Source organism: Pyrus communis, chromosome 16 (genome assembly GCF_963583255.1).
Source record: "Pyrus communis chromosome 16, drPyrComm1.1, whole genome shotgun sequence".
NCBI lineage: Eukaryota > Viridiplantae > Streptophyta > Magnoliopsida > Rosales > Rosaceae > Pyrus > Pyrus communis.
Window position 1 is genome coordinate 110,464 of NC_084818.1, and position 15,094 is coordinate 125,557.

Consider the following 15,094-nt stretch of genomic DNA (forward strand, 5'->3'; position numbering starts at 1 on the left):
CACCCTTTATGGTGAGAGTTTTTTTTTTAATAAGTGCTTTTTTACTCACAACAATGAAGTAAGTGACGATAATGTTTCATGAAAAGAGATGAATTTCCTTATATTGCAATTTTCTTTAACGGGTTTTCATATCAATTGCAATTTTCTTTGCCACCGTATCTAAGAATAGAGAGAGATGGAGAAAAAGAGTGGGAGTGAGGAGCATAAGGGAAGGGTACGCAAAAGGTGCAACGACAGCTACAGGGCCTCCTTTAACACCTCTTTCTCATGCCGCTTCCACCCTTCTTTCTTCGTCTGTCGCCGTCACGACGACCAGAAGAGGTACAGCACCTCTCTCTCCCCCCTTTCCAATGAGTTCTTTTTTACAGTAATTAATTTCGTTGAGTTTCGATCTTTGATTAGTGCAGTGGATGGTTGGTGTGAGAAATTTTGTCTTTGTTTAACTGACTAGTGGATGCCAATTTGCATAAACTGTGTTTCTGATGCATTTGGGTTTACTTACTTTCTTCCCCCTTTCGATTTCTATTTCAATTTCGGGTTGCATATCACAATTCACAGAAAGGAATCAGGAGTTTAGGATGGGGTGTGGGTGTGCGACAGCATATATTCTCATACTCAAGTTATTCTTCTTGGCCTTGAAGATTCAGTGGATAATAAATTAGATGAAAGGGATTGATCAAGTGAAAATGTGTATGTCCCATTGTTCTTTGTCTCTTTCATGTACTAGTTATGGAAAACTGTGAATGTTTTCCAGTCGACAAGAAATATTAGGAGAGAGAGATTGATCCGCAATAACTATGCTTCTATCTTTCCTTACTGGGCTGATGTTTTATTATTCTTGACTGGATTGAAGGTACTATGAATTGGGATCCAACGATCCGCCATGCGCTGCCAAGTTCTACGACTGTTGCGGGGCTGAGGATCCTGAGGCATCTGGCTGCACTACCAGTTTCCATGTTTCGTATGATGACGATCGATCCGTGTAACCAAGTTTCTTTATCTCCAATAATGTCATCTCTATTATATGAGAATGAAGTTGATGCATAATTCTTAATGTCCGTGTTTGCTTGCATGGTTGTTTCATGAGGTGATGGTTTGTATATATAGTTTAGATTGCTACGGTTCAGATAAAGTTAGAAGAAAAACAAAGTTATGTAAAGAAAATAAAGCAGGAGACACGATGACGAGGGATATCTAGGCTGGTTGGTTGTTGTTGGTTAGATGTAAGATTGTTACTTTACCTTTTGCATGTATATAATATGAAGATTTGATTCCATTTCCACCTCATTATACTCCACCCCTGACCCATATTAATTCTCGTATGGTCGGTGTATGACATATATTCACAGTTGGTTTGGCATTGTAATTAGTTTGTATGATAGATTTATTCATTGGAATTGGATCTTGTTTCTTTTTCCGATTTCCTTGTAATGAATAAATTATTGCACTATTTTATTTTGAAATCGAAGGCCAAATGGGTTATGTGGTTGTCATCCCTGAAGCTGGAGCTGGAGCTGGGTCTGTATGTATGTGTTGACTCTATAAATTACAAAGCTTACGTGGCGCGTAGGTCGAGTAACTAATTGCCTAACTAAGTCCTTTGGTTGAATGCGGGGCGTGCCAACTTGTCGGCCGAGCTCGGCCAAGGAGTAAAATTCGTTGTTGTCGTGTTGAGCGCGTTGCTGACCTCTTAATCTTGCGACTGCGACCGAGGAAGGAACACTCTCGGTCTTTGGGTTCTAGAGCCTGAAGACGAGGCTGCTAGTTCTACGAAGTTCACAAATCGTCGGTACCTGATTCGGTCACCGTGATTATATTCGTAAGAGTATAAGCACGTCGAATCAACACCAGACTATACGGACACAAATACTCAAAGGTGATGTATATCTTGACAGTGAATGTGGTTCGGCCGTCAGAATGCTGAACTCTAAAACTCACTTATGAATACCCGATCATAAAATCACTCGGCGTCCGATACGCCGAATGTCGTAATTCGTGACACCTTACTCCGTCGAGAAGGCTGATAAGATGACCCTTGCCAATGAGGATTCGAAAACCCCCCTCAGCCGAGACTTGGATAGGTAACCAGTCGGCCTCGACGCAATGCTGTTTATCCAAACTGAAGATGTTCCTTAGTCGGCTGATTCTACGGCGACAGTGCTGTTTATCCAAACTGAAGATGTTCGCCGGTTGCCTTCACAGTGCTGTTTATCCAAACTGAAGGTGTGTTGGCGGAAAAAGAAAATAAAAGATCTCAAGATGTTTGAGAGGTTTTGCGCAGGGCAGTTGTGTGTTTAATCGAAGGTCCTTCTTTATTGCATGATTTCTTGTATTTATAGCACCCACTCCTTGAGACCGAATCGAACCCCTATCTGGATTGGGAGTCCCTGTCCCGTTCCAATTTTACTTCGAACAAACCTACTCCCATTAGGACTTTGAACTTTCCCTCCTTTCGAGGCTTTATTCCTCGCTGCCCGGGAATCCTGGTTGCACCAGGACTTCCTCGACCCCTTTTATTTATCTGGACTACTCCTTCTTAGGATAGGACTCGACTGACCCTGCTAACTGGTCCGGAATCTATTAAGCAGCCCATAGTATTTGACATAGCTTTGGGCCGAGTACAACCCTATGCTCGGCCCAACAATATTATTTCGGGCTCAAACAATATGTAAATTAATTAAATGTTGTTTTCCACCCAAAGAAAACATATATAAATTAAATTCTAAACGGGTTATATAGTTGTCATTCATGGAACGAAAATTCATGGTAAATTATGATGTGACAAATAATTCATAAAGAATTTCACTTTAAGAGAATCTTCTTAACATTTCTCAAGTGACAAAGGTCAACTTTAACCTAACTAATACAATTTAATCATAATTGCTTCATTTCCAATCTAAAGTAATTTGCCTCAACTACAAGATAAAATGAACGTTTTGTTGGTCGGTTTGCTAGTCCGCTTCCCACCTTACAAAACCCGAAAGTGTTTACTTTATCCCCATTTTTTTTACTCCATCATCCATGTAAACTGTCAAGCACTGGAAGTAAATTGAAAAATTCAATTGGCAATTGGCGCGCTACCGTTGGTGTGCGCCGTTGAGGAAATTTCAGATGGCTGAATTAATGAGCAAAGATAAATTAGAAGAAATTCACTCTTAAAAATAATATGCTCTCTCTAAGTAATTAAAACATCTCCTAACAATTATATCTTAATTCAGCCTAAATATGTTGACACTTCCATTTATAAATGATGTAGTTTGAGTCTATATCCAAATCCAACGTCCATGGAAATAACGAAGTTCTCAAAAAAAAACCCATTGCTTTTGAGTTGATTTGTCCTTTATCCTTTTGAATAAGCATTCGTTCTCGTTGAGTTTGGTACTAGCAATTTTTTGGTACACTCAGAATGATACACAACCTAACATGTTTTTCAGTAGGCAGACAAATCTCTTTGGACCCTCAAGCTCACAACATGGCCTGCCCTGAGAAATTGGGGGCCCTAAGCGAGCTTTTTAAGTTAGGTCTTAGAGTTCTTTGACTCCTAACTTTTTGTACATTGATATGTATAAAAAATAATTCTCTAAATACATGAAAAAATTCTATTTCTACATTAAATATCAATAAAATTAATATCAAATATCACTAAATACGTCTATCTTTTCCTTTTTTGAAGACCTAGACAGATACTTTCTGTTTTTGTTAGTAGGCTTACTATTCTGGTGAGAGGCATGATAACTAACTCGTTTCCATACAAATAAAAAGATTTAGAATATGAAGAGAGATGGGAGGGAAGGGAGCGAGAGAATTTAGGATTCATATTAGCTGTTGTGAGGGATGCTAGCTAGCCACGCCAGAAACAATTTTCTGGGTACTGCTTTCCTACAATGCGGGTAAAATCGAATCCATGCTGACATGCTGTAAGATTAAAACAACCGCTGCTTTCCACCATAACACAAATGAATAATTGATATTTCATTTAGTTTCCAATAAAAAAAAATAAAAAAAAGAATAATTGATATTTCATTTAGTTATTTGTTATTTATACTTAACCCAACCATATAAAATAATTTTTTTTTCGGAGCCCCTAGAGGGTCGCCTATTTCAGCTACCTTTAGAGTCAACTCTCAACCATATATATAATGTTTTTTTAATAGGTCAACTTTGGAGGCAATATTCCAGTCTACAATTTAGGAATGTGTACTCACATGATATAGGATTCCCGAATGTTTACTATAAAAATAAAAATAAACATGTAAGAGAAGCAATGAAGAATGAGAAAAAAGGATATAAGTTAAAGAATGCCTTTATATTAACGCGATATCTTTATTTTTTTAGTGTAAAAATATGGGTTTTCATTAAAGTAAAAAATATTATAAATTTTTCGTTAAAGTTCCCTACTTCTTTTGGCTATTATACAGAAGAGCAGTATACTTTTTTACCCAAAGAAAAAAAAAGCATTAATTCTCTAATAAATTTCAGTTGTTTACAAATAAGGAGGTTCTAGTCTCAGACTCGTGTTCCGTTTTAACTAAAGCGATGTGTTATCTATGCATACATATTTTTACTTTTCCCACATTTTCTGTTAATATTTAATTTTTTTAATTTAACGATTGAAAATATATACAAAAAAAATGTGTGAATATCACACTGGCATGTCGAGTGATGAAAGAAAAAACAACAAACAGTGAGCGAGCACAACTACAAAGTAAAAAGTGGAAGCTGAGTTGTGTGTGTGTGGCCAGGGCCCAGGACAGTTGAGAGAACCGACCCAAATACCATTTTCTTGTGTAAATTCCTCCCCGTTTGGGTTCCTCGTCACGTCTGGTCAGTCCAACCGTCCAAGTCCAACTCCTGTTGTCTCTGCCTGCTTCATCTCCTAAATGCTCCTTTTTTAGAGTTTTCTTTATTTTTCACTAAGAAAGTAAAATATAGCAACATGTTATCCGCCATGAAAAAATTGCAAATTACACACACTGAGACTGAGGGAGAGAGAGCAGCATAATTAATTAGACAGCACAAGTGCTCCACTACTACCAGTACCACTCCTCTTCCTCCGCCACTTTTCCCCGTTCTTCTTCCATTACCTTCGCCATGTCTTCCAAGCCCAAGTAAGTCCACTCTCTCTCTCTCTCTGAGACTGAGATGGAGATCTGATTTTGATTTTGATTTTGATTTTGTGTTTTCGGATTTGATGTATGTCCTTTTCCATTTCGGATTTTCTTCTACATATCCCGATTAGTGCGCGCCACGGATCTGCTTTTATCATCTCCACTACCACTACCACTACATTTTTCTCCTCTTCTCTTCAACTCAAAATCTAATATTTGCTCCAATTTTCAACCTTTTACTTTCGTTGGTTCCAAATTGGTTGGTTCTTTTTGCACTTGGCTTGTACTTATTTTTGGATCTGTTGTTGAACAACTTATGCCATACTTTCACATCTACATTTTTTTCTGTCTGTCTCTGTGTTTTTGTGTGTGTGTGTGTTGATTATAAATTTCCAAATTTTGTGGCTGATCCATCTGTTTTTTTATTGGTTGTGTTTGCATTGTTTTGTTTGATGTTCAATAATATGGTTTCTTCTTGTTGATATACTTGAACAGATCTACTGTATCTGATACTCCTAAAAAAGCATCACCAGCAGCAACCCCTCCTCCTCGAGTTAGTAAACTCAGCCGGGGAGTTGCTAAATCCGAATCCGATTCACCTTCTCCTTCGCAAAACTCTCGCCTTTCAGTTGATCGCTCCCCGCGCTCTGTCAAATCCAAGCCCGCCGTTGAGCGTCGGTCACCCAAGATCACCACCCCCACCTCCATTCCCCCTGAAGTGAGTTTTACTTTTACCAACTACACCTACTTGTAGTCTTCTTTTTTCATTTTTGGTACTACATTTCATTTAGTTCCTTTGAACTTATTACAGCAAACGTAAGGGATGGAACCAGTCGTTATTTGTGTATTTTGATCCACATTGTTGCTTTATATTGTTTTCAGAAACAACCGTCACGGGTTGCAAAGGGATCAGAGATACAGGCTCAATTAGGTCTTGTTCAGGAAGATCTGAAGAAGGCAAAGGAGCAGATAATTTTGATTGAGAAAGAGAAGGCAAAAGCAATTGACGAATTGAAAGAAGCGCAGAAAGTGGCCGATGAGGCACATGAGAAACTCAGAGAGGCTTTGGTGGCTCAAAAGCGAGCCGAGGACAATTCTGAAATTGAGAAGTTTCGCGCTGTTGAGTTGGAGCAGGCAGGAATCGAAGCATCCCAAAAGAAGGAAGAGGAATGGGTGAAAGAGCTTGAAGCTGTGAGGAACCAACATGCTCTTGATGTGTCCACTCTACTCTCTACCACTCAGGAACTTCAAAGGGTGAAGCAAGAACTGACCATAACCTGTGATGCCAAAAACCAGGCACTGACTCATGCTGATGATGCAACCAAGATTGCCGAGATCCATGCCAATAGGGTGGAGATTCTTTTAGCTGAGTTGACTCAGTTAAGGGCCTTGCTAGATGCAAAGCTTGAAACAGAGGCTAGCGAGAGCAACAAGATGGTGGTTAGCCTTAAATCGGAGGTAGATTCTCTCAAACAAGAGCTTGATAAAGCAAAAGGTTACAAGGAGAGACTAATAGAGAAAGAGGCTTCCATTGAACAGCTCAACGTTGAGCTAGAATCAGCCAAGATGGCTGAATCTTATGCACGTAGTGTAGTTGAGGAGTGGAAAATTAGGGTTGAGGAATTAGAGATGCAGGTTGAAGAAGCAAATAAGTTGGAGAGGTCTGCATCAGTGTCTTTAGATTCAGTCATGAAACAACTCGAGGGAAACAATGAGTTGTTGCATGATGCAGAATCTGAAATTTCTGCTCTTAAGGGGAAGGTCAGCTTGCTGGAAATTACAATTGGAAGACATAGAGGGGATCTTGAGGACTCAGAACTTTGTCTTGAGATGGCCAAAAGAGAAAATTATGAAATGGCACAAACGGTTGAGTCGCTTAAGTCTGAGCTTGAAACTCTGAAGGAGGAGAAAATGCAGGCTTTAAGCAATAAGAAGCTTGCCTCATCCAGTATTCAAACCCTATTAGAAGAGAAAAACAAACTCATAAATGAGTTGGAAAATTCTAGGGATGAAGAAGAGAAGAGCAAGAAAGCAATGGAAAGCTTAGCTTCAGCCTTACATGAAGTCTCCGCAGAAGCAAGAGAAGCCAAAGAAAAGCTGCTGTCTAATCAAGCTGAGCTTGAGAGTAACGAGTTGCAGATAGAAGACCTGAAAATGGTCTTGAAAGCAACCAACGAAAAGTATGAAGGCATGCTTGATGATGCAAAACACGAAGTCTATCTTGTTACAAGTAACCTTGAACAATGCAAGACTGAGTTCCAAAACGCAAAGGCCGACTGGGAGAAGAGAGAACTTCACCTGGCGAACTGTGTGAAACATTCAGAAGAAGAAAACTCTTTGAAGGAAAAAGAAATAAACAGGCTGCAAAATTTGCTCACAAAATCCAATAAAGAAGCTTGTGCTCTGAAGGACGAAGAAGCCCAGTTGGAAGAGAGCCTGAAGGAAGTTGAATCTGAAGTTATCTATTTGCAGGAAGCTCTTGCAGAAGCAAAGGCCGAGAACATGAAATTAAATGAAAGCATATTGGACAAAGAAAATGAGTTCCAGTGTATTGTTCACGAAAACGATGAACTCCAAGACAAGGAGGCAGCTTCTCTTAAAAAGGTTGAGGAATTGTCTAGGTTACTGGAAGAAGCTGTGGCGAAGAAGCAAGCCGAGGAAAATGGTGAGCTAACAGATAGTGAGAAAGACTATGATTTGCTTCCAAAGGTAGTTGAATTCTCTGAAGAGAATGGGCATGGAGGAGAAGAGAAACCAAAAATGGACCTTGCACCAATTCAAGGTGAGGAGCACAAGACGGAAAGCTTATGGGAAGAGAATAATAATGTTGTCATTAATGGCAAGGCTGAGGAAATGGACTATGCTAAAAGTGATAATGTGAAGGGCAAACCACAAGAAGATGAGAGCAAAGAGAAGGAAGATGAATCAGTAGAGGTGGAGTATAAGATGTGGGAGAGCTGCAAGATTGAAAAGAAGGAATTCTCGCCGGAGAGGGAACAAAAGCAGGAATCGTTTGAAGAGGAAGTGGTGTCAAAGGTGGGGGGTGGCGAGGGGTTTGATGAGATAAATGGAGTAACTTCAACGGAATGTGTGGACGAAAGCAGGACCTCTCCATCAAAGCAACAGAAGAAGAAGAAGCCTTTTCTCCGCAAGTTCGGAAGCCTACTGAAGAAGAAGGGCACAAGCAACAACCAGAAGTAGAGAAGGTTGTTGCATGAATTGTGCCCAACTAGAAGGCAGAAGGCAGGTTAATTCACTGGAAATTGTTTCATGGGTTTGATTTTCGTTTTTTGGTGCTGATTTTCAGAATAGGTTAAGAATGAAAAAGTTTGTATTACGTTTAGGGGTTTTTATTTTATTTATTTATTTTTTTTTTTAAAGATTTGATTTCCGATCTGGGCAGTATCTTGTATGTGATGGGACTTTCATTTGGTTATTCCTTCTCCCTTCTACAATCTTACATAGATATTGTGGAAGGAGTGGTAACATGAACTTGTATCTTGATGTGCTTTCATCTGTTATAAATGGAGATATATAAAAAAATATAAATATATCATTGTTATTTGTTATTTGTCCCAAGGAGTGGTGTGGACATGAACTTGTATCTTTTGCTTTGATCAATCACCCCTCCGTATTTGATATTATTGAACTCCTGGATTGGTGGAATGGCTTTATGCACAGGTACGCTTTCAGCATCGGGTTACACATTCTACTAAATGCAACTGGGTTACTCTTTCATTTTCGGTGCCTAGGAAATAGAGTACTTAAAAAGTTGTTTGACCAGTGGTTTCTACATTTCCTCGAATTCAATCAGTTATTCTGTTGATATCGCAGCTATCACTTGGTGGTTATCAGTTTGGATGATATTGGTTGTCTAAGCATACTTCTTATGGTATATGTAATTTGCAGTTGAAGAAGCCTTCCCATCCTTGTCGTGGTATCCCTACTGCCATCAATTGCCTTGCAACCTTACTGAAGGAACCTTAGATCTTCCTTTGTTCAGTTAGATGGGGTGAAGTTGCTTGTTCCCTTAATTTCTCCAGCTTCCACCTAACAATCTATTTAGGTGACTCTTATTGTACTGTGGATAGCTTCCGTATTAGTTTCTTGACTTTGTGAATTTTTTATTGACAATATATTTTGTCTCAAACAGCTTTTCTATGAAACATGTTTATGCATCTGGCTACTTCTAGAACTCTTCCAGGACTCACAGAAGTTGTCAAGAATTCCACAAAGGAGAGGTGAGGATCTTGACTTTTGGGATGCTATATTGTTCCCTTCAAGATTAATTTGTGTATACTTTACTTGTCCATGTTAAACTTATCCTTGTAACAGAGGAGTACATGTAAATTCATCCTTCATTTGTAATATGGGTTGGTTATTCATGGTAGGTTGTCAGAGTAGTTGTTTTGACCCTGAGGAACTTGCTCTCAAAAGGGACATTTGGCGCTCAAATGGTGGACCTTGGACTGCCACAAATCATTCAAAATTTGAAAGCACAAGCATGGAGTGATGAGGTGGGAAACCAGACTGTATGCCTCTTTTGATAGTTTGTATTTTATGTGGTCGGACTGGAAGGAAGGCATTTAGGCTAACTTGGTATAACAAGTTAAATGAAAGGAACCAACTAGCTCATGGAGCTATTGTTGTTCTTGTACATGCATTCCTTTAAACTATAAATCATTGGTGTAGTTTCCCTAATGAAATGAAGCTTCTTGTGGGATCTCCTGGAGGGATTAAATCAACTGGAAGAGGTTCTGAAGTAGATCATCAAGAAATTAAGTTCTTTTGACATGTATAAGCAAGAAGTCCTCCTTGGCCATCTTGACTGGTCACCCATGCACAAGGATCCAATATTCTGGCGAGAGAATGTTACCAACTTTGAGGAGAATGACATTCAGGTACTAATTTGTTTTTTGCCCAAGATTTCTCACCTAATTTTGCTATTTGTTTGTATGGAAGAAATTAGATTATTTGCTTAATTGTTGGTGTTGTATACTTAATTTCTTGGTCTATTGTGCTTAGTTAATTCAGCGGGGCTGAACTAATGCCTGAAATTATTTGTGTCCCATAAGGTGTGTTGCCCATTTTGTGTTGTTATTAATGGCAATAGGGTATCTGTCATGAGTCATAGGTATACAGGTAAAACTTGGTAGTAGCTACTCAAGGTGGTTCTTGTGTTTTGTTTGTTTGTGTTTTCCTGGATAGCTCTGTTTTTCCAAGACAGTGTTGACTTCCATTCCATGGAAAAGTGGTAGTAAATTGGGTCCACTTACTTGGTTCTGAAGGCAGTATTAAATTATATGGTGAAAGTAATTGCAGATGCCAATGCTGTTGACTCTTGAGTAATCTTTTGAAGAAGCTTGTGGCTTCCGTAGTACTAATAATGCATGACCTTGTCTTGCAGATTCTAAGAGTCCTGATAACTATCTTGGACACATCCGGTGATCCTAGGGCATTGGCCGTAGCCTGCTTTGATATCTCAGTGTTTGTCCAGCAGTGTCCGGCTGGAAGTAGCATAGTGACGGACCTCAAGGCCAAGGAACGTATGATGAAACTGATGAATCATGAGAGTGCCGAGGTCGCCAAAAATGCACTGCTATGTATCCAAAGGCTTTTCCTAGGTGCCAAGTATGCTAGCTTTTTGCAGGCTTAGAGATGCATTCCTTTGAATGGCGGAGCGGAGCAATGGGGCAGCGTTTTTTAGTCTAAATGTTATTTTCCAAAGGAGATGTTTATGAAGGGAAGGGCAGGGGTGCTGCTGTCATAGTAGTAGTGGTATACATATTTATGTGTTTGAGTAATACATTTCATAGGGCTGTTTGGTTATTTGAAAATCCACTTGTTGCTGTGTTTTTTATGCTTTCTTGGTTGGTGTAGGTAATGAGCTAGAGTAAAAAAAAAAAAATTTCATCTGTAATCCCGCTGGGGGGGGATAAAATAAATTATGTGTATTCAGTGAGGCCCATATTTGTTGTCAAGATTTTACTTTTACCTTAATGCATGCACCCACTGGACTATTAGCTGAATTTTACATAATCGTAATGGGATTCCTTTTTAATGAAAATTATTAAAACGATGGCAGGGACGCACGACCAAGCGGCCGGTCATGCGTTCTTAATTAGTTGAATGAAAGATTTGGATTTTGTCATGAGTGCATTTTTGCCCTACCACTATAAAGTGGTGGCGATATCCACCCTATCAATTAGTGTTAGATTTATTTTAAAATTTAAGATTTATGTTAATTCAAAATTATTCAAAGGTACCTGATGGTGAGCAAAATTATTTTTTTAATTTTTGTTTATTAGTGCATTTTTGCTCACAACATTAAAATAAGTGACAATACGTGGGGAATTTCCTTATATTGCAAATTTCTTTAACGGGTTTCATATCAATTGCAATTTTCTTTGCCATCGTATCGAAGAATAGAGAGAGATGGAGAAAAAGAGTGGGAGTGAGGAGGATAAGGGAAAGGTATGCAAAAGGTGCAAGGAAAGCTACAGAGCCTCCTCTAACACCTCTTTCTCATGCCGCTTCCACCCTTCTTTCTTCGTCTGTCGCCGTCACGACGACCAGAAAAGGTATAGCTCTGACCCCTCTCTCCCCACTTTCCAATGAGTTCTATTTTACAGTAATTAATTTCGTTGAGTTTCGATCTTTGATTAGTGCAGCGGATGGTTGGAGTGAGAAATTATGTTTTTGTTTAACTGACTAGTGGATGCCAATTTGCATAATCTGTGTTTCTGATTCATGTGGGTTTACTTACTTTCTTCCCCTTTTGGATTTGGATTTGGATTTGGATTTGGATTTGGATTTCGGGTTGCATATCACAATTCACGGACAGGAATCAGGAGTTTAGGGTGGGGTGTGGGTGTGGGTGTGCGATATCATATGTTCTCATAGTCAAGTTATTCTTCTTGGGCCTGAAGATTCAATGGATAATAGATGGGATCAAAAGGATTGATCAAGTGAAAGTGTATATGTCCCATTGTTCTTTGTCTCTTTCATGTACTAGTTAAGGAAAACTGTGAATGTTTTGCAGTCGACTAGAAATATTGGGAGAGAGAGATTGCTCTGCAATAACTATGCTTCTATCTTTCCTTACTGGGTCGATGTTTTATTATTCTTGATTGTATTGAAGGTACTATGAATTGGGACCCAACGATCCGCCATACGCTGCCAAGTTCTACGACTGTTGTGGGGCTGAGGATCCTGAGGCATCCGGCTGCACTACCAGTTTCCATGTTTCGTACGATGAGGATTGATTTAAGTTTCATCATTTCATTCAGTCTTGCTCTTGCACTCTAGCCAAGTTGTAGATATCATTCTGTATCTCCAATAATGTCCTCTCTTTTATATGAAAATGAAGTGGATGCATAATTCTGAATGTTTGTTTCGTGAAGTGATGGTTTGTATATATAGTTTAGATTGCTACAAGTCAGATAAAGTTAGAAGAAAAACAAAGTTATGTAAAGAAAATAAAGGAGGAGACACGACGACGGGGATATCTGGACTGGTAGCCTAGTTGGTTGTGTTATTGTTGATTAGATGTAAGATTGTTCACTTGGCTGTTGTATTTTTCTAATAAAGACTAATGGTAATATATAATGAAGATTCTGATTCCATTTTCCACCCCATGAGACCCATGACCCACTTTTAATTCTCGTATGGTGGGTGGATGTGGATGACATATATATTCACAGTTGTTTTAGCGTTGTAATTAGTTTGTATGACAGGTTTATTAATTGTAATTGGATCTTGTTTCTTTTTTGGGTTCCTTTTAATGAATAAATTATTGCACTATTTTATTTTGAAAATAAAGGGCAAATTCCTGGAGCTCTGTAGAGCAGCTCAAAATTATTATTTCATTCATATATGTGAATGTATGTATGTATGTATATTAATTAAACATCGTTTTCCACCCAAAGAAAGCATATATAACTCAAGGAAAGATATGAGAAACAGAGAGGATTCTTTCTTCGCTTTTTCTTTTTTTTACTTTTCTCTTCCCACAGAGAGAGAGAGAGAGAGAGAGAGGGCAGTATAGCATAGAAAGACGTATGAATTTGCTCTCCTTTAATTTCCCTTCATTGCCTGAGTTGTGAGGTGAATGATTCATTTGTTGGAAACATAAATCATGAAACATATTTGAAACATGAAACAGGGCATATGCTAGGAGGATGCCGATATTTTAACGCCTTTCTTCCTTCCTTGTCCTGCCTACAGTCCCACCTCCACCCCTCCAGAGACGGATGATGATTCTCTTCGGATTCTCTTTATGCTGATCTTAGAGATCTTCACATCCTACTCATTCATTGTATATTATGTGGTTAGTTTTCGTTAGTTACTATTTGTGTTTAATTTTAAATAATTAAATTCAAATGATTTTTTACCGCACGATGTATGATGAACCACTAAAATGTGAAGATCCCTTGGATCTTCATAATTTAAATTCGGATGAGATCCAAATCCTCCAGAGACATCCTTCGTCAAACTCCCTCCCTCTTGTTAAAATTAAAAAAACAAAATAAAACACCGTGGTGATGACCCATTGTCATGTGGATGTGGTTGTGGATGTGGAGTGGAGGGAGTCGGAGGCCCTAATCCTATATAGTATTGTATATAATTAATTGCAGCTTGATAGGCTGGCTGCGCATACGGCATAGGGGAAATTGAATTATGATATGATTTTATCGATCGAGTTCGAGAGAGAGAGGAAGCAAAGCATGGATTATTGATTATTCATGATCATGATTGTCCCTCCCACTTCATCCATTAATTAAATGACGACCCCTTGCAATTTTCCATTCTCTTCTCTTACAAATGATTAAGATCCGACTCCGACTCCTATCCACATATGATCCACATAACATTGCCTACTAGTACCTCCTTCAATTCCTTATTAGCAGTTTACTAGTTGTACATATTTCACGTTGGCCTTGTTATTCTAATCAAGAAATAATACTACTCGTATCTTTATTAATGTGTGTGTGTGTGTGTGTGTGTGTGTGTGTGTGTAGACGAAGGAAGGAAGGCATGCAAATTACACATACAACAGTAGCTAGGTTAAATTGTTACTTAATTTTTCCAACTAATACAACGTTTCGCCATTTCATTATATTATTTATTTTACTTGTAATAGAAATAGTATGAAGTGCAATTCTTTACTCTAGCGACTAGTGGCTAGTCTACCAGTCAATATGCATGCATGGAAAAACAGCTATATTATATCTTATCTTTACAATTGTTATCTTTCTTCAAATCATAACATGTCCTAGTTTTTATATTTTACCTATTACTTTTACACATACAATAGTACCTACATCGATCAAACTAACTACATATATACATATGTGTGCGCGCGACATCTAAAATTGAAGGCATGCATGCATGCACATCTAAGAGTAACTAAATTGGTAGCCAAAGATATTAAGAGGGATGCCAAAAGTCTATAAAACTAAGAAGCTAGCTAGCACCTCCTCCTCATGCGTGAATCATGAATCGTGATCAAGCAAGTTTTAACTAATTAATTAATATTATATTTATTTGTGTACATGTTTTCAACATTTCTACTAAATCCTAAACCATAATGATAAGACGACATTTTACGTTAAATTGTAAAATGACAAAAGATTCATAAAGAATCTTATTTTAAAAGAATCTTCTTAACATTTATTGAGTGAAAATATCAACTTTCACCTAACTAATACAATCTAATCATAATTGCTTCATTTCCAAACTAAAGTAATTTGCCTCAACTACAAGGAAAAATGAACATTTTGTTGGTCGGTTTGCTAGTCGGCTTCCCACCTTACAAAACCCAAAAGGTGTTTCCTTTATCCCCACCTTTCTTTTTTGCTCCATCATCCATGTAAACTGTAAGGCACTGCAAGTAAATTGAAAAACTCAATTGGCAATTGGCACACTATCGCTCGTGTGCGACGTAGGAAATTTCGTATGGCTAAATTAACGAGTAAAGATATCTT

At 38.3% G+C, this 15,094-nt stretch overlaps 2 protein-coding genes and 1 long non-coding RNA gene across 3 annotated transcripts; all 3 read left to right on the plus strand.

Annotated features, from left to right (window-relative positions):
• Window positions 1-99: 99 nt before the first annotated feature.
• On the plus strand, window positions 100-1,054 carry LOC137719673 (uncharacterized). The gene is made up of 2 exons (XM_068458712.1): window positions 100-321; window positions 854-1,054. Exons 1-2 carry the CDS (start codon window positions 176-178, stop codon window positions 984-986), a joined length of 279 nt encoding a protein of 92 aa, XP_068314813.1. The 5' UTR covers window positions 100-175; the 3' UTR covers window positions 987-1,054.
• Window positions 1,055-4,927: 3,873 nt separating this feature from the next.
• On the plus strand, window positions 4,928-8,877 carry LOC137720785 (WEB family protein At3g02930, chloroplastic-like). Its single transcript, XM_068459896.1, has 3 exons — window positions 4,928-5,108; window positions 5,604-5,826; window positions 5,991-8,877. The coding sequence occupies exons 1-3, from the start codon at window positions 5,092-5,094 to the stop codon at window positions 8,307-8,309; spliced, it is 2,559 nt and encodes an 852-aa protein (XP_068315997.1). The 5' UTR covers window positions 4,928-5,091; the 3' UTR covers window positions 8,310-8,877.
• A 2,513-nt stretch (window positions 8,878-11,390) lies between these two features.
• LOC137720786 (uncharacterized) lies at window positions 11,391-12,740 on the plus strand. Its single transcript, XR_011066583.1, has 2 exons — window positions 11,391-11,689; window positions 12,250-12,740. It is a non-coding gene; the product is annotated as an uncharacterized lncRNA (long non-coding RNA).
• The last annotated feature ends 2,354 nt before the right edge of the window (window positions 12,741-15,094 follow it).

What these genes read in the sequence shown, in the direction of transcription:
- LOC137720785 (XM_068459896.1), top strand. An exon ending in CCACCTCCATTCCCCCTGAA is followed by an intron (nt 5,827 to 5,990) that starts GTGAGTTTTACT and finishes TATTGTTTTCAG; the next exon opens with AAACAACCGTCACGGGTTGC.
- LOC137719673 (XM_068458712.1), top strand. Translation starts at nt 176, where the DNA reads ATGGAGAAAAAGAGTGGGAGTGAGGAGCATAAGGGAAGGGTACGCAAA. An exon ending in CGTCACGACGACCAGAAGAG is followed by an intron (nt 322 to 853) that starts GTACAGCACCTC and finishes ACTGGATTGAAG; the next exon opens with GTACTATGAATTGGGATCCA.